General features: G+C 43.7%; 1 protein-coding gene across 1 annotated transcript; it reads left to right on the plus strand.

Moving 5' to 3' along the window:
• Positions 1 to 205: 205 nt before the first annotated feature.
• Positions 206 to 5,490, plus strand: LOC125630544 (cytoglobin-1-like). The gene is made up of 3 exons (XM_048836671.2): positions 206 to 393; positions 2,776 to 3,007; positions 4,299 to 5,490. Exons 1-3 carry the CDS (start codon positions 299 to 301, stop codon positions 4,425 to 4,427), a joined length of 456 nt encoding a protein of 151 aa, XP_048692628.1. The 5' UTR covers positions 206 to 298; the 3' UTR covers positions 4,428 to 5,490.
• Positions 5,491 to 19,622: the final 14,132 nt, after the last annotated feature.

A 19,622-nucleotide genomic window follows, 5' to 3' on the forward strand; every position in this document is an offset into this window, starting at 1 on the left:
CTTGCCCACTGAAACCCCAACCCCTCTTCTCTGTGTACTGTGGTCCCCTGCTCTCACAGTGAGAATTCTATCCCTCCCTCTCCACATGGTAACCTCCTTTCCTGATTAGAGGTGATTAGAGAGCACTAAAACCTGCAGAAATGTGACTGACTGAAGTGGAAACAAAGCACCCATTCAAAAGCCCTTAAATCCCTAGGGTAGTATATAGAGAGCTCTGAAACAGAGAGCAGGAGCACAAATCACACTACCTGCAACTCCCTACCCTTCCTCTCTCATCTCACTGCACTCTGATCTCAACATGGCATTTTCTGAAGCAGAAGTGCAGAGGGCTCGTGGGGCCTGGGAGAAGCTGTATGCCAATGCTGAAGACAATGGGACAACTGTGCTGGTCAGGTAAAGAAAGATCCCATTCCATTGCTAGCCAAGAGGGGGAGGAAAAGAGACTGATAGAACTACATGCTAGGAACTTGTTCTGGTGCACTTCACACAATTCCTTGCCTGGAAACATTAGCAGCTATAGATACCGCACCTCAGTGGGAAATAGATGAGACAAAAGAGGTTCAGAGAAGTAAAAGAGGAGTGTGAAGTGGGTTGGAAAAGATGAAAGAAACTAGAACGATTTCACTTGAAAAGAAGAGATATAACTGAGGTATATACAATAATGAACAGTAAAAAAGAAAAGGCCAGCTAGTCAGACACTCCTCTTCACTCTGTCCCATAAGCAGCTAACAATGGGACAGACAAAACAGAAAGTTAACTGACTTTCCTTAATCCACATACAAGTCTGTGATAGAACCAGGAACAGAATCCAGATCCTATGTCCCTCTAAACTCCTTTAATGAGTTGTTTACTTCTATGTCCTCAAAACTTCTCTTTCAATTCTCCTTGACCCTTTCCAATCTAGCTTTCACCTATTTCATTCCACAGAAATTGCTCTCGCTACTGATCTCCTCTTACATAACTAATAGCTTTGTTTCTAGTCTCATTCTCCTTGGATCTTTTCCTCTAGAGAATCTTAACACTGGCTTTCCTTCTACTTCCCAAAAATTCAAACTTCTTCTCTTCATCTTCAAAGCACCTAATAACTCAGCTGGCATTTACATCTCTGCCTTTACCCACTCTAACCCTGCCACAGATCTGCCCAGGTGCGATTCCTTACCGTTTCTGGTGTCTCTTTCACTCACTCCTTCCTCCTTTCACACCACTCCGAATGCCTGCATCAGCCTCAGTAAATGTACATAAAGCTCTTTCCCTCTCCATCCTAGGATATTGTAAAGTACAACTAAGGTCAGAAAAGAGATAATTTTAAAAATGGTGCTGTCTCATTCAACAGATCTGTTCCCTGTGGTATTTACTGTAAAAGATTTAGCACTTTTTATTACTGTTAGCTCTGAGCCACACAGCTTGTGGAGAATGAGTTGGATTCTATTCCTTTCCATGCACTAACTGCACAATTGCTGACTAACATCTGATTGCAGAAGTTTTTTTTGTTTTTACTGGCAATGATGCCCAAGCCAGGAGTCCTGGCTTTAGTCTCAGATCCTGGGTTAAACTTGCAGGGCTGGAAGTTTTGGGGAAATAAAAAAACAGCTTTACCTATAAAATGATATGATTTTCACTGAGTCGCAAACCTAGAACCACACAATGCAATTTTTAGAGTCACTTCTCATGTATATAGCCACTCTGAACCTCAGCTATTCTGTGAGGAATTTCAATTACAATTACCACCTTCCACTCCATTTCTGTATTTCATTCCTCTGTAGTGTATTAACTTGTGCCCCTTTAAACCATAAGCCCTTCTGCCCAGGTAATCTTAGTTGGAACTTTCTATGGCCAGACTAAATAAATTATTAGTTTGGTCCAGCGAGGGAAATATTGCGTTCTTACATGATTTGTCAAGGTGCCGCTAAACTTTGGATGGGATTATAGAAAGAAGCCTCATTTCCTTCACAGGTGACTTCAGTCTAAACCATCTTTTGAGTGAATGATGCCAGTGGTACCTAACACGTAACCATCTGAAGGCAGGCAGCAAACTGCAGTCTGGGCCTTCCCCAAACTAGGGGTTCCCTCCATCTATTCATGTATTTAGATAAGGGGAAGAGCCTACCACTTGGATTCCCTGTTTCCATCTTCTTGGGCTCTTGCAACATCCTTGGTGGGACTGAATTCCCAATTTCCAATGGATTTCGGCGTTTTATTTTTTGTAATTTGTTTTATAAAACATCCATTTAAGTGAGCAAACTGGACAAGGTAGGATTTTAATCCAGGTACAGAAGGTGAATGTGCTTCCTGGCCTCACACTCCGGAGGCATTTTCTGTTACATACTTTTGATAAATGAGGAGAGAAACTAGCTAAGAAGAGAAGACGACAGGTAGGCTGTGAGCATTTGGTATTAGCAAGCAAGCGTCATTGTGGTTACTGGGTTTCTGGCTGGCAGCAGCCTGAGCAAGTTTTAAGGTGTAATTAACAAGAAAAAATCCTGGAAGTGGATGAGCGGAGGGAATGGCAGACTACTACAGGACAGTGGTCTGGAGTTAGCAGGGTTCTGCTTTTGACTTGCTAAGAAAGAAGGCCAGAGAAAGCCAAAGGTGACACAGAAAAGGGAGCAAGTGATGACTATAGTTAAGGAGAGAAGTCAAGGAAGTACATGAGACAAGGTCTTGAACATGAAGCTACACCAGTGTCAATGCCTCAGTGCTCAGCTCTTTAGGAAAAACAAAAAGTAGCTCAACTGTCTTGTATTCCTCTCCCATTTCTTCTCTGACCCACTGCAGAATGTTTACAGAACACCCAGACACCAAGTCCTACTTCACCCACTTTAAAGGGATGGGCACAGCTGAAGAGATGGAACAGTCAGATCAGGTCAGGAGTCATGGCAAGAGGGTCCTCACCACCATCAATGACTTGGTCCAACACCTCGACAGCACTGATGCTTTCCTTGGAATAGTGAACCCATTGGGCAAGAAACATGCCATGCAGCTCAAGGTTGACCCCAAGAACTTTAGGGTGAGTCAGCAGACTTCCCCCCTCAAATGTACCACATGTAATGGGATGCACATCTTTCCTGTGAGACAGAACAGGTGTCAATCGGCGTTGATGATGCTTATGCATTTGGGGCTGCTGAAAGGTCATAATTAGAACTGACAAATGTGCTGCCAGTAATGTCCTTTCCTCCACTCCTATATCCCCTTGCATCACATTACCCAGGCTTGTAATATAGTACTATATAGAATGTACATAGAAATTTTAACCTTCAAAGCATTCTGGTAGCATTAATTAAACCTCAAGACTTGCCTAGGAAGTAGGTTAGTATTGTAATGACATTACCGATATATTTAAAAAGAGATAAAGACCCTCATTGTTACAGAGCATAAGACACCTAGTAAATGAGGAGGATCAGGAGAAAGCTTACCTTATGGGCAGGCTAATCCATAATTGTTCAGTACATGGTTTCTTGCACCTTACGCTGAAACATCTAGGACCGTGTCTACACTGGAGAGCTTACAGTGGCACAGCTGTACCGATACAGCTGCGCTGCTGCAAGATCGCTCATCTAGCCACTCGATGCCCATGGGAGCAAGCTCTCCTGTCGGCATGATAAAACCGCCTCCATGAGCGGCGATAGCTATATCAGTGGGAGAAGCTCTCTCAGTATAGTGCTGTCCACACCAGTGCTTCTCTTGGGCTAACGTACGTCGCTCAGAGGTGTGTTTTTTCACACCCCTGAGAGACAAATTATACCAACAAAAGTGGTAGTGTAGACATGGCCTAATACTGGTCAGAGACTGGTCAATCTCCTTCCTTAGAGGTTTTTAAGGCCCAGCTTGACAAAGCCCTGGCTGGGATGATTTAGTTGGGGATTGGCCCTGCTCTGAGCAGGGGGTTGGACTAGATGACCTCCTGAGGTCCCTTCCAACCCTGATAGTCTATGATTCTATGACAGGATAATGGACTAGATGGACCACTGATTTATCTTATATGGCAATTCATATGCTCTTATGACTACGTATACAAGTGTGGCCAAAATTAATCCATCAGATATGGGATAGATTTACACAAACAGTGGTAATGGTGCAGAGTGGGTTTTGCACCAAGGCTCATTTTCATTACCCATTTCCAGTTCTGAATGCCACACATTGCAAAGCTGTTTCTGTGTCCCTTTCCCTTCTCCAAAGAGAGTCAGACAACTTTTTTCTTATTAGGAGGAACCCAATTGACAAACAGCAATTCTTATTCACAGATAGAATGGAGGGAGTTCACATGGTCTGCTTCTTTCCCTCCCTCCCTTCTCCTTTAGATAATCTGTGACATTATCTTGCAACTGATGGAGGAGAAATATGGTGGAGACTGCAAGGCTTCCTTTGAGAAGGTGACCAACGAAATCTGCACTCGCCTGAACAATGCCTACAAAGAAGCTGGCTGGTGAGGAAGTGCCATCTCTGGGCTCCTAAAACCTCTCACCAGCACCAAGACTCAGCACTGAATCACTGACTTTGAACTTCCAGCCACAGTTGAAAGTGAAGAAAAAACAGGAAAAGCTAACATGAACATAGGAACGTAAATACATATAGGAAAATAAAAACATATATATCAAAAGCAACCAACAAATCTTCATGCACTTTGCACCTAGAGATGTCCCAGTTTGATCCTTCTGTCAATATGTATGTAAGTTAGCAATAATCTTGAAAGCCCATGTAATACATTTTAAGGTAGATACTTCTGGATAGAAGACTCATCACTTCACCTGCTACTAGAATAGAAAGGAACCAACCTCTCTATCACTTCCCATCTTTCCATCCCTTGAGTGATGGAGCAGTATTCCCTTTCAGAGCATCTCATCCTCTGGTCAGCAACCTGAAGGGGTCATTTTTGAAGTGACATGAGAGGTGTTCCTTTCTCCAACTGCCCTGCTTGTGAAATACTGAGTGGAAGGCTCCAGGTGCGTTAGCAATTAACTACTGAGAAACCATGAGGGAAGTCACCAGATTGGCTTGTGCAAGGATGGTGAGATTTCCAGAAGCATGGGGTGATAGTCATCATCAGGCCAAACAAGGCCACCCACCCCTTCACGGTGGTAAACGAAGGCAGATCTCAAATGAAGTACAGGCTTTAGCAGCAGAGTTTAATGCTTAATCTGTCCACTAGATGGCAGTGGTATCACACATACTAGCTTGTATACTATGTAAACAATGTCTTAAAATTAATCCAGCTGAGAGAGTCTTTCCTTCATCAGCTGAGTGGGGCCTGGCAGGTTTGACTTTGGTGTAAATTCCTCCATAGTCCTTCCCCTCTTCCTTGTCAGCGTTCCTGTTTCATCACGATGCCTCAGCCTCTCTTCAGCAGTAAATGACCCAGTGTCTGCTTGATTGTTTTTCCTTGTGCTTAAAGGAAGTGGTGAAATCGTTAGTTACTATATTTAACAGCATGTGTCCTTCTGCTTAAGTGTAACTGCAGATATCACCTGATTGTAATAAACAGAATTAAAGAAAGTGAATGTCTCTCCTCACTTGTAAAACCAGAGCGGAATATTTCATAACACAGAGGCCCTGTCAAGGGAGTGGGTAGTCAGCTGTGATGCCTGGTTATAAATGCACTATTACTGGTAGTTGTGTGGCATTTATATTAACCCATCTAGGGTGCAATTCCCAGGCACCTAACAAGTCTACAGGGCATGGGCTCCTAAAGTGGTGGAAGGGGAGCTTCTATCTTGTCCAGGGTCACAACCATGGGATAAAAACAAACATTTAAAACCAAACAAAACCAGAACTTGAAGTTTCTCCCACATTCCACAGTTTCGTTCACAGATCGCATCCACTCAGCAGTAGACGCTGAACCACCAACATCCAGAAGCTAAACTGCTCCAGGAGAATGAGGACTGACTAGATTGTCTTTGCTTCAGTGCCCTATGCTGCCCACTGAATCCATTTATATTCTCGGCACTCAGACACCTAAAGTGAGTTACCCAGGAGGCAGGAGAGGAGAGTGATGAAGTGGTTTTGTCAGAGATCAGATCATTCCAGTTCTCACACCTAGCATGAACACACTTGATTATTTACACTTCAGATCAAAATGGAAGTGAGTAGGACTTTAAGATAACTCTGGGAAGGGGAAACAAAGGAAGTAACCAAGCTTTAGGGCACCTGGAGACTGGAAGAACTTGGTGACAAGATGCTTGCATCTGGGCAGGCTGCAGGGAGTGAAGCTAGGGTCTGGGAAGGGTAAGAGATAGGTTCAGATGCTTGTCTGTGGGTAGAATACAAGAAAGAGCATCAGGCATTTTTGTGGGGGTCAAATTACAAGCAAGTGTGCTCCACTGCAGTTTTAAGTGTTGAGGGAAGGAGCAAAACTTGTGAAAACTATTTATGGTCCCAAATGCATCACAGAGGTTATACACAGAGTCAAGTTAAACATGTTGAAACATTATAAATAAATTTCTCCTTTATTTACCCGCTACAACCCAAGTGAAGGGTTCTATTTTCTCCAGGGCAAAATAAGATACACAGTCCCTGATTCACCTGACGTAGACAGAAAGACAAATACAGAGGCACAGAAGGGACTGGTACTTGAAAACGGTGGTTTGGGTTTTGAGGTTCTTGTCATCTCACCTGCTGCTGCTGCATTGGGAGGAGTACAGAAGAATTTACAAAGAACCCCGAATTCAAGTCTTGGCAGGGACGTAAAGCAGGAACTCATTTTCAACTTCTTTGTTTAAAAATGTTAATAGGTTTGTAATTTAAGATTTATGTATGTGATGTGAATGATTTGAGACCATAAAAACAGTTTAAGGTCTGCAGTTCATTTTTAAAAGGGTGCCAGGTGGCAGGTAACTACCACAAAACAGGGCCGAAGGATGGTGTTGTCGTCAAGATGCTGGACCGGGACACTGGAGATCTGGTTTCAATTCTCAGTTCTGTCTTTTGTAACCTCAGTTCTCCATCTGTAAAATGAGGATACTACTACTTCCCCACATATCCCAGTGTTTGGGAGGCAAACCATATAAAGTTATTGTTATCTAGGTGAACTAATATCAGTATACACACTTACAAATACTGTAATTACTGTGAAGAAAAGGTTACGGGAAAAAACTCAGATCTAAAGATGACAGGGAGAGAACTTTATTTTCTGTGGAACTATTCCACAGCATGAGCGAAGCCTTCATGTCTAGCTGCATGGCTTTCATATGACCCATGGCAGGAACGCCTTTGGTGAAAGATTGCCATGCTGTTTAATATTATGGCTAGCACTACTTGTTTTTGTGCCTGTAGTAAACCGTTATACCAGCTTTGTGTCACATGATTGAGTTTGCATTTGATAAGCTTCTCTCCCCCAAGCCCATGGCCACAATGGGGAAAATAGAGCAGACCATGAAAACTATAGGGGAAACCGGAAGAAGACTCAAAGGACTCTCAATAAAGGAAAATCCTCACTTTACTCTAAAACAAAATGTTTTGCCAATAATATTTCTCTTCTTTTCAGGTAATATATAGAGGGACCCAGGAAGCAGAATTCATATTTAGACTTTTAGAGGAAAGTAGGTTATTTGCACTTTCCAAGATCTCAAAAATGATCACCTAAGCATCGTACAAACAACCTATACTCTCAAATGATCAATCTCTCCACTAAACTCTGACCTTTCAGTGCTTTTCCTTTGGGCTTAGAAGGTGGGGAGCAAAGAAAGATAAAGAAACAGTTGCAAGCAGGATGAAGCAAATGTAATTGGAAACTATCTGGCCTCTACCATTGCCAAGCAGTAACTTACCAGATGAGAGTTGCATTGGTAAAGCCTTGCCACAGGAATGTGCAAATTCCAAAACACCCAATCATCAGCAGGTGTGTTTCCACAAGCAGTGAGTGAAACATAACAAGAGGTTGCAGTGGGGTCTATGTCCATGGTGTTGCCAATTCTCATCTGTTTCTTCCTACAACACCCCCAAAAATTGAAAAATTACATATGCAGCAACATCACGATATTGGAAAGGTTAATTTCTACTACATCTCTAAGTGAGGATTACTTTGATCTTTACAGTACCTGTCATCTGGAAGGATCCCAAGTATTTCACACTACACAGGAATCATTTCTCCTCACTACTGACATGCAACCAACCTTGGGATGAAACATCAAAAAAGTCTAAAGGTGCACAGCAATGCTACAGAACAGTTTTGGACAAGAGGCGAAATATACCCGAACCATTTGAAACTGCAGAGTGAATTTCACACAGGTGAAGTAAGTACCCAACACATTTATACACCTGGGTTTAATATTTTCCAGGTGGCACAGGGGATACTCAGGGTCTTTATGAGGAAATGTTATCTCAAAGGGGAGCCAAAATAACTCTGAATGTGTAAAGTGGTATAGGTATCGGAATAGAAACAAGCCCCTTCTTCTCAAAAGAGCAGATTTGCTCTCTGCCGTATCTGTCATGGGTGGACTGGGGCAGATCTCCTCCCCTCTCCCCTTGTGTGGTGCACAATAAATATAACTGACAAGACATAAGGTTCAAAACAAACAGGCAAATGTATTAGGGGATAGAATTATACAGATATGGAAGGGGTCAATGTAAATGACTAGTAGCTTTATAACAAACCAACCCAGTGACACAGCAGCTCTTCCCTGTGAGCGTGAAGCTCAGGCCCAAGAATAAAACTAAACCCACCCTGGCATTCAAGAAATATGACCCCCAACTTAGAAACCCTAATTGCTTTCTCACTCAATACCCAGCACTTCAGTGGCGGTGGCGAAGTCCAGAACCTCTACTCCATAGGTAATTGAAACCCTGGAGGAGGAACACTGGAGAGTCCCTCGATGGATGTCAGGACAGAAGAAGCGGACCAGGAACTCTCTGGATGGTGATGTTCTCCAGGTGCAGGACAGATAAGATGGTAATGTGTCTTCTTTTCTTTTCACTCCGGGAACGAAGGGGGTTCTTCGCTGATGCACAAGTGCCATGAAGACCCGAAACCGCGCACACAGTCGCTATGATGGACTGCCCCGTCAGCCTGTGATCACAGTTCTTTTATAGAATCTATGGCGGGAAAACATGGTACAATCTGTAGAAAGGCGGGAAACAGTCTGAGGTGATGGAACCTTGGGAATCGCCCAGTGGTGGGAAAAACCCGTTCAGTCCAGTTTCATCCAGACCAGGCTGACAGTGTACAGAGGTCACAAGATGGAGCACAAGATGACAGTTTTCAGACTCCATCTTGGATTGCCACAGTGTCCTTAAAATCACTGATCACTGGGTCTGATACCCACACAATAAACCATGTGTAATGAACCAGAGAACAATACAACAGTCCATACCCAACAGAAAGAACAGCCTGCAATTATAAATTTAATAAAAACATACTTAGAAGAGCGTAGGAGCTAGTGAGGAGAACTAATAAGGATGTTCTATCAGCTGTAGAAAGTTCTAGAAGAGCATGGAGCTGGTCAGAGTAGCAGTTAGTGAAATCACAAAGCATTTGGGGAAGCATCTATAACAGGGGTCTCAAGGTCCCGGCCTGTGGGCCATCCGTGGCCTGAGAACCTCCCCACTGCAGCCCGTGGAGGAGAGACGCATACAGTCACCATGTTGCCAGCTCTGCCTGCTGTAGGCACCGCCCCCTGCAGCTCCCATTGGCTGGGGGAGAGGGACAGAGATATCATCGCTAGTCGCCGGGCAGAGTCAGCCATGGAGGCAGCATCACTTTTTTCCACAATGAATATAAACAAGTCAAAATACCGGTCATAAACATAGAGCTACGGGCAGCATAAAACCCCTCCTTTATCTGTAAGGGGTTAAGAAGCTCAAATAACCTGGTTGGCATCTGACCAAAAGGACCAAAAAGAAAAGAAGATACTTTCAAATCTGGAAGGGGAGGTTTTGTTTGTGCTCTTTGTTTGTTCTCTCTCTGGATGAGAGAGGGACCAGGCAGGAAAAAACATCTCCTAAAAACCTACCTGAAATGAGCATCTAAGATGACAAAAATTGTAAGTAAAGGCAAGGAAATGCATTAGAGTATCTTTTGTTTTAGCTTGTGAATTTTCCCGATGCTAATAGGGAGTTTTATTCCTGATTTTTGTAACTTTGAAGCTAAGCCTAGACAGGAATCCTCTGTGTTTTAAATCTTTTTATTTACCGTGTAAAGTTACCTTCCATCCCAATTTTGCAGGTGTGATTTTTTTTACTTTTTTTTTTTTAAATAAAATTCTTCTTCTAAGAACCTGATTGATTTTCAGTGTCCTAAAAATCCAGGGGTTTGGTCTGTGCTCACTTGTAAGCAATTGGTTAGTATATTATTCTCAAGCCTCCCCAGGAAAGGGGGTGAAGGGGCTTGGGGGAATATTTTGGGGAAACAGGGACTCCAAGTGGCTCTTTTTCCTGGATTTTTATCTAAATCACTTGGTAGTGGCAGCAATACCATTCAAGGACAAGGAAAGGATTTGTGCCTTGGGAAAGTTTTAACCTAAGCGGGTAGAAATAAGCTTAGGGGGTCTTTCATGTGGATCCCCATATCTGCACCTCAGAGTTCAGAGTGGGGAGGGAACGCTGACAATACTGAACACAACTATCTGATGCACACCTTGCTGCAATCCTGAAGGTTTCAACTGCTCAGTCACTGAGGCCAAACATCAACAAACTGACAGAACTGAAGCGTTGCCAGGTGTCTGACAAACACTAAAAACTCTCTGGCAGGTGAAGAATTGTATAAAGTTGTATGACAGTTTTATTATTTCTAAGAAATTTGAAATAAAAAGTACAATATAAATGTTTTCTTTTCTGAACACGATCGTCAGTGACATTATTGGCCTGCTAGGAGGATTTGAGGATTGGCACTGGCCCTATAGTAAATTGAGGTTTGAGACCCTTGATCTATAAGAATGAGAGCTGGTCAGAGAGAAACTTGCCGTCAGGTGTGAAGGTAGAAGTAATGAATCTGTACTAGCCCATGGTAAACAAGTGAGAACTGACGCAGCAACCAAGCGCTAGTGAAATGCCACACCAGAAAATGATGCTCAGAAACTCCAAGGAAGTATATGCAAGGATCATGCTGCCAGCAGAGAAAAGAAAACCAACAACCCCCAGTTATTTAGTTCCAATCCCTGCCTTTTTGTCTCAACGTACCTACCAAGTTTGATAAATCTTTAATTACCACACCATTAAAAAAAGCTTGCAATGAAAATAGATAGCGACGGCCAGTTTGTTCAAGTGGAGAATGCAGATTTGTAGTCCGCAAGTGAACTTCATTTGAACAGCCATGCTGAAGCCCAGCAAACAGTCCCAGTTTAATGGCTTTATTTTGTTGTGTTGACTTCAATATTCTGAGCATTGGGTATTACTCTTTATCTCCTTGTGAGGCAGCAGAAGCCGATCAGGATCCCTTTAATGGTTGCCAGGAGTGAGCAAGTCACCAGCCTCAGACATCAAGGCCAATGTCACACTAAGCTGGCCAGCAGGAACTATTCAGATAAGCAGCTCATACTGTTTCTTCCCCCTAAGAATCACCTGTTTAAGGGAGCTTGGTTCCATTACAGCTTGTGGAGAAGGGAGGGAGGGTCATTATTTGTAGGGTGCATCCATGCAGTCTCCCTACCGGCTAGAGTTTAGGTGATCCCAGTTCTGAAGGAGAGGAAGAATGGCCTTGTAGTGAAGGCACTGGTAATCAGACTTAGGTTGTACTCCTGTCTCTATCACAATCTTCCTGTTAGTCTGGTCTGCTGTGTTAGCTATCTGCGCAAAGCTGGAGCAGCACACAGAGGGAACACGCATGCAGCTGACTGTTATCATCATCGAACAAGAGCAGAGCACCAGATTGGTAGCATCTGACAACACGTACTTTGCAGGAAAAATGCTCCAGCATGTAAAGAATTGCTCAAAGAATTTCATAGTCACATGGCATAATAAAGCAGCTGCCTCGCACTGTTCAGTGGAAATACTTTATAGTCACCATGAGGAGGCTGACAAAAAATTATCTTGCATGCCATAAATGCCACAGGGAGACTACTGAACTTGAAATTTTTGTGCTAGACACAGATGTTCTAGTACTTTCTGTGAGATGCTACCCAAGACTTCCACCGGATTCTGGTTTTGTGCCTGCTGGGGAACAGAATTACTGTACATCCATCAGAGATGTGTTCCTATCACTCAGGCCATTAAAAGCCACTCCACTGCCAGGTTTCCATACCATTTCAAAATGTGACACTACTGGAAGGTTGGCTAGAAAGACCAAGTTTTCTTACCGGAAGGCATTTGATTCAGCCTCCAAAGATTCTCTCCTCACTCCTAAGGAGCTCGGAATGGCTGAGACAATCACTGATGAGGTCATAAATGCCCGGGAGGCTTTCATATGCCAAGTTTACCATTTGAAGATCAACATTATGACACTTGCAGAACTACATTGGTGGATGTTTTCCTAAAAGTAGACAAATGGAGACAGAATGGCCACTGACAAGGGATGTATTTATACCTACTATCAAGAGGGTAAATTATCAAGCAATGGAGTGGCTCTAGGATGATCAAGCACATCCAAAATTACCCTCCCCTATTGGGCATGGATGGGCCTTGGAAGATGGACTGATCACACTAGTTGTGTGTGAAATACCATGTGATCGTGAATCAATCCTTCGGTTAATCAAATGCTCATTTGCAAAGACCAGATGTTCATCACCTTGCAAATGTTTGGCCAGCAGCCTTCCTTGTTTGGAAGTGTGAGTGCTGCGTGGATGAGGATCAGTGTGACAACATGTCTAGCAGTGGTGCCCGAGATGGACATGACACTGATGATGACTTGATGAATAAATGTTTTCAGTCCTACATATCAAGGCTAACTTTCCTAGGATTACCAAAGATCAATGACCTTTTTTATGTAAGCAATGTACCCCTGTGTTAAAGTTGATTTTTAAACATTTTCTCAAATATATCTACGTAATTGTTCTAGGCTGTTCACATTGGATACCACTGTGTTTGTGGCAGAAAGGGCTTTCAAACGATTCCCACCTCAACCCATTTCTGATGACACTATATTATCCATTTTTCCACCAACTGAAGGAGCTGGCACTGGGGAGGTAGTGAGTCCCTGCTGCTACGCCAGATGACACCACTGAAATTATGATTCTGTAGATTTTTATGAATCAAATTACATCAATAACTTGCCTGCGGAATGAGATTTCATTACATTATGCTCCCAGATGTGAGACACCCTGGAGAAGTCATGAAACCTCCCTTTACCTCATGCTCCTTAGCAGTAAAATGGAGATACTTACCCTACCTCACAGGGTGGTTGCAAGACAAATCCTTTAGTATCTGTGCACCTCACAGACACTACAGTCACAAGCTCCATAGTAAAGCCTATAATAAATAAATAAATATAAGGAAGAGGCCCAAGTTCAAACATCCCCTCACCCAACCATCAGGATCTTTTGCATAATTTAATGTAATTTTTCCCCTTGGTCTCTACTACTGATGAATCTAAGCAGATAAAGTGTTTTGTTACATTAAACAGAAATAAAAATTTTATTAAAGCTAATGTTAAAAAAATATATAATACACAGGTTGAGAAGAGTGTGTCTGTACATCTGGGTATAGTGCTTAAATTATCCACAAATACACAGTTTTTTGTAAAAGTCATAAGATACATATAGTGCATAATCAGCAATAACCCACATTTAGGTGAATAAATTTAATACAGTTTAGATATTAGCATTCAAGTATTTGGATACATCACTCATGGAAAGTTATACAGAGAGTTGGTTGTGGAAAGAAAAATGTACCAATGAGTGAAGATTGCCCCTCAGTAATTGAGAATTTAGGGTAGGCTGTCTATTTAGAAAAATCCATCAAGAAAGCATTTCAGTTACTTTCCTGACTACACTTCTCATCAGCACTCCAGCTCATCCCTCTTGGTATTGCCGATATCCCATGATGTGTTCTATGTAGGTGACCCTTGACCACCAGATGACAGCTGACACCATGAGTTGCTGCATCAGCCGGGCACAGCACTGACCGAGTCCGCATTCTCACAACACTCGCGCGTTACTGCGATCCCATGCACCCAGGGCTCCGACAATCAGCGCATGTCTGAACCTGGTAACCCTTAGCTCTCAAGGTTTCGGCCAGAGGGGCATATTTCTCCACCTTTCAAGCTCTGGCGTTGTAGAAGGCCGGGGTCCCGTTCTCAAAGGGCACTGTGATGTCCACCACCATGATCTTCTTCTGGTCCTCTTTGGTGATGAAGATGTCGTCCGGTTGCAGTTGGCTGTCAGTTCTGGGGATGGTGGAGTTCATGGTCACCTTCCCTATGGGTGGCGGGATGGCTTTGACTAGTCAATCTTGGATGGCATTGTGTCGCAACTGCCAAGCTCTGGAATGGGGCTTGCAGCTACATAGGATGTGGGGTAGGGTCTTGTTGGCATAGCAGCACTTCCTGCATGGCTTGTTCCGATTTCCATGATGGACTGCTCCATTTAGTGGAACACAGTTGAGCCGGGCCCGGTGGATGAACCTCCACTCAGCAAATCGGGTTAAACTGCCCCAGGGGAGAAAGTGGTTGCTGGCATCCCACTTGCACGTCCCCTTGAATGCCTTGCCCTGGTCTGGCTTCCGTTTCAGGTTTTCCACGTATTGGCAGTGGATGGCATCCTTCAGGGTCCTTTCCGGCATGGTTCTAGCTTTCAGAGTGAGGATTGTGTGCTCTGCATTCTTCACCTGTTGCACCAGGACTCCCTAATACTGCAAGCTAAAATCAGCGAGATAAGAATGAAGTCATTCTCTATAAGCCATAAAGCCAAACAAGTCCTCCTTACCCTTGTAAGAAAACATCTCAGAAGCTAAAGGACATTCTACTAAAGTGGAGTGTTCCTGTACAAGATGCAATTCAAACTGACTATCTTATTTGGGTGATTGATATGCCATTACCAAATTTAAGGATTTAAGGACATGTAGGTGTGATGGGTTCCCCCCGGGTGCCACCTGGAACTGGGGTACCACTGAGCCCTCTGACCTACCAGCCTGGGCTTCCTTTCACACTGTACTGCTGTGACAAGCTTCAAAGCCCTCCAGCCTGCATTTTCATTACCATTCACACAGGTAGGGATACACTCAGATGCAGTGACACACAGACTCTCTAACCACCAGCTTTCCCAGCCTAGGACCCCAGAGCAGTACCATCCTGCCATGGTCAAATCTGGTCAGTATATGGGTTTAATGCCCGGTCCACCTCTCCTTCAATGTGAAGAGGACAATGCACACTTGTGGTGACCAAGCAGAGATTTTCCCCAAGCACTCCAGTCAAAACTCAGATCCAGCACTTCCCCCAGTTCAGTCTTTATTCCTCAGATGTTTCCAAGAGCCTTCTTTTGTGGGGAGTGACCCCACCAGATGATGTCACTCCCTGCTTTATATAGCTTTAGCACATGGTGGAAACCCTTTGTTTCAAAACTTGGTTCCCCAACCAGTTTGTGGAAAAATACAGACATCCCAAGATGGAGTCCACAATCATGTGGCCTGGTCACATGTCCTTGTAGAGTCATATCAGCCATTACTTACAGCATTCTCAGGAAGGCTCATCAGGTGGGAGATAAGCTTCTCCTAAGGCCTATTTCTTTCGCTAATGGCTCATTGCCCTGAATAGGTCCTTCCCAACCAGCTATCTAGACTGAAAGTATCTAATCTAGTGGGTGTTACCCAAGTGTAACTACATTTGACGTACAGATTCATAGTCCGTGTTTATACCTTCAGATACAAAAATGATGCATGCATACAAGTAGGATAATCATATTCAGCAAATCATAACCTTTTCAATGACACCTTACATGACCCATCTTGCACACAATGCATAGAATTATGCCATAATCATATCATAAACATATCACATCCCCCCTTAGATTACTGCCAGAGAATTAGTCACTGACTAATACGTAGGCAGTGAGCCCAATTTCTTCTTTCCTAGACAGGGCATCTGCTACCATGTCCTCCTCCCCCTTTATGTGCACAATCTCCATGTCGAACTCTTGCAGGATTAGGCTTCAGTGTAGCAGTTTGGAAATTGAGCCCTTGGTTCTGTTTAGCCATATTAAGGTCGAGTGGTCTGATAAAATCTTGAACTTTCTATTGAAGAGGTAAGGTTTCAGTTGCTTAACAGCCCACACTATGGCATAGCACTCCTTTTCTATGACAGAATAATTCCGTTCAGTGGGGGACAGCTTTTTACTTAAGATGACAATAGGGTGCTTCTTGTTGTCCTCCCCTGCTTGCATCAGTACAACACCCAAGCAAGTGTCAGATGCATCAGTATATAGGCGACTAGTAAATGCTGATAGTAAGGGGGCACAATTTAAAGCTTATGGTAGTGCAAATTAGACAATAGAATGGGGACTTAGAAGCAAATTAGCAAGGTCTTGCTCAGATGGTGCACAGAAATGTGTCATTGATTTGCTATCTAGCTGGCTTTGAACTCTGCTAAAGTGAATGAGAATTTTATGCCCTTGAGCTGCTATATCCCCATCAAACCAGTGAGACAGCTGATCCATCTTTACTTCTGTATTACTTATTTTAAAAGACCAGCCATGGGCTAAAATGTAAGAGACCATTTTCCTGTAACAATAGCTATATAAATGGGGATACCAGGCCAAGATGCTTATTTCAGTGATCAATTACTCTGGTCTATTTCAGAGATTTGGGCTTAATTCTCCACTGTGCCCAAATGGAAGCATCCCCAAGGACCTTAAGCCAGCTGAGAACTGGGTATATTTAGAGCCTAGCTCTGCCTCCTCCCCTTCCCTCACATGCTCTGTCTCGTCCTTGCCTCCGAGAAGCCTTTGCTTTCCGTTATGCCACACAGTGGGTTCCAGCACAGTAGATGGCAGATGCAGAAGGCAGCAGAACCATCACGGCCACTAGGGAGATTCTTTTGGCTGTTTCAAGTTCACTCTGTGTTGCATACGCAGAGAGCTGTCCCTTTAGTCTGTAATACCAGGGACGGATAATGGTGTGATCATCTTAGACCACTGACCTGCTACCTTCTGTTCGGCTTTGGGAGCAGAGCAGATCTATTTCATCTCTCCACCAGACACCACATTCTCCTTAGCAGTTCAGCTTTTGGACACCTATTGCGTTGCTCAGTCACTTGAATTATACAGTTGACCTTCTTGCTTTATGGCTTAAGCCTTAAATTTCTCTTTTCATTTTAGTTTTCATTACACTAAAGTGCAGGGAACAAACAATAACTAACTAGGTTTGCTGAGGAATTCTGAAACAATGTAAGCCATAAGATATTTTTGCAGCAGTTCCGAAAAAGAATTAAATCTACTAGGCCAATTTTACTCCCGTGTAATTTCACTGACTCCAGTGAAATTACAACAGATTAATTATACCCCTGGCTTTCAAAGTGCAACAATATACTGTACCTTTCAATACCCCACTGTATACAATACAGTATAGCATACCTTCCAATACCCCACTGTACACAATATGCCATACCTTCCAACCCTCCACTGTATACAATACAGCATACCTTCTAATACCCTACTCTGCATATAGTATTTTCAGAGCTTGTAATTTATAAGCCCCATGAGGTATCCACGTATTGTAATAGAAATAATATTGAAGTATGTATCTTTGTAACACTCAGCCACTGCAAGGATAGATCCAGTAAGGTGACACTGAGGATCGCTGCACATCTGTTGTATACTTTGCACCTGGTGGGCAAGAGCAGCTAACTGTACTTTGTCCGTATCCTTTCTTGGCAAACTCTTTGCAATGAAAACATTGCCATCAATGCTACTTTCTGTATTTCCAGTGTGAGCTGGCCGTGGCTCTCTTGTTACATAGCAAGACCACCAAAATGCTACTATGGGAATAGGGCGCATACACTGTAGACCTACAGAAACCGGAGTGCTAATGCAAACAAACCACCTGACCCGTCCAAACTTCTTCAATCAAAAGACTTTACATATGAAATGAGGGGCCACCTCGGAATGTGCTGCTAAGGGCATAGTGTGAAAGGAGGCCCCTTACTGAATGAGGGAGGCAACCTAGTGACAGAGGATGTGAAAAAAGCTAATGTACTCAATGCTTTTTTTGCCTCTGTTTTCACTAACAAGGTCAGCTCCCAGACTGCTGCGCTGGGCATCGCAAAATGGGGAACAGATGGCCAGCCCTCTGTGGAGATAGAGGTGGTTAGGGACTATTTAGAAAAGCTGGACGTGCACAAGTCCATGGGGCCGGACGAGTTGCATCCGAGAGTGCTGAAGGAATTGGCGGCTGTGATTGCAGAGTCATTGGCCATTATCTTTGAAAACTCGTGGCGAACGGGGGAAGTCCCGGATGACTGGAAAAAGGCTAATGTAGTGCCAATCTTTAAAAAAGGGAAGAAGGAGGATCCTGGGAACTACAGGCCAGTCAGCCTCACCTCAGTCCCTGGAAAAATCATGGAGCAGGTCCTCAAAGAATCAATCCTGAAGCACTTGCATGAGAGGAAAGTGATCAGGAACAGCCAGCATGGATTCACCAAGGGAAGGTCATGCCTGACTAATCTAATCGCCTTTTATGATGAGATTACTGGTTCTGTGGATGAAGGGAAAGCAGTGGATGTATTGTTTCTTGACTTTAGCAAAGCTTTTGACACGGTCTCCCACAGTATTCTTGTCAGCAAGTTAAGGAAGTATGGGCTGGAAGAATGCACTATAAGGTGGGTAGAAAGCTGGCTAGATTGTCGGGCTCAACGGGTAGTTATCAATGGTTCCATGTCTAGTTGGCAGCCGGTATCAAGTGGAGTGCCCCAAGGGTCGGTCCTGGGGCCGGTTTTGTTCAATATCTTCATAAATGATCTGGAGGATGGTGTGGATTGCACTCTCAGCAAATTTGCGGATGATACTAAACTGGGAGGAGTGGTAGATACGCTGGAGGGGAGGGATAGGATACAGAAGGACCTAGACAAATTGGAGGATTGGGCCAAAAGAAATCTGATGAGGTTCAATAAGGATAAGTGCAGGGTCCTGCACTTAGGACGGAAGAACCCAATGCACAGCTACAGACTAGGGACCGAATGGCTAGGCAGCAGTTCTGCGGAAAAGGACCTAGGGGTGACAGTGGACGAGAAGCTGGATATGAGTCAGCAGTGTGCCCTTGTTGCCAAGAAGGCCAATGGCATTTTGGGATGTATAAGTAGGGGCATAGCGAGCAGATCGAGGGACGTGATCGTTCCCCTCTATTCGACATTGGTGAGGCCTCATCTGGAGTACTGTGTCCAGTTTTGGGCCCCACACTACAAGAAGGATGTGGATAAATTGGAGAGAGTCCAGCGAAGGGCAACAAAAATGATTAGGGGTCTGGAACACATGAGTTATGAGGAGAGGCTGAGGGAGCTGGGATTGTTTAGCCTGCAGAAGAGAAGAATGAGGGGGGATTTGATAGCTGCTTTCAACTACCTGAAAGGGTGTTCCAAAGAGGATGGCTCTAGACTGTTCTCAATGGTAGCAGATGACAGAACGAGGAGTAATGGTCTCAAGTTGCAGTGGGGGAGGTTTAGATTGGATATTAGGAAAAACTTTTTCACTAAGAGGGTGGTGAAACACTGGAATGCGTTACCTAGGGAGGTGGTAGAATCTCCTTCCTTAGAGGTTTTTAAGGTCAGGCTTGACAAA

Source organism: Caretta caretta, chromosome 1, assembly GCF_965140235.1.
Source record: "Caretta caretta isolate rCarCar2 chromosome 1, rCarCar1.hap1, whole genome shotgun sequence".
In the NCBI taxonomy this organism is placed as follows: Eukaryota; Metazoa; Chordata; order Testudines; family Cheloniidae; genus Caretta; species Caretta caretta.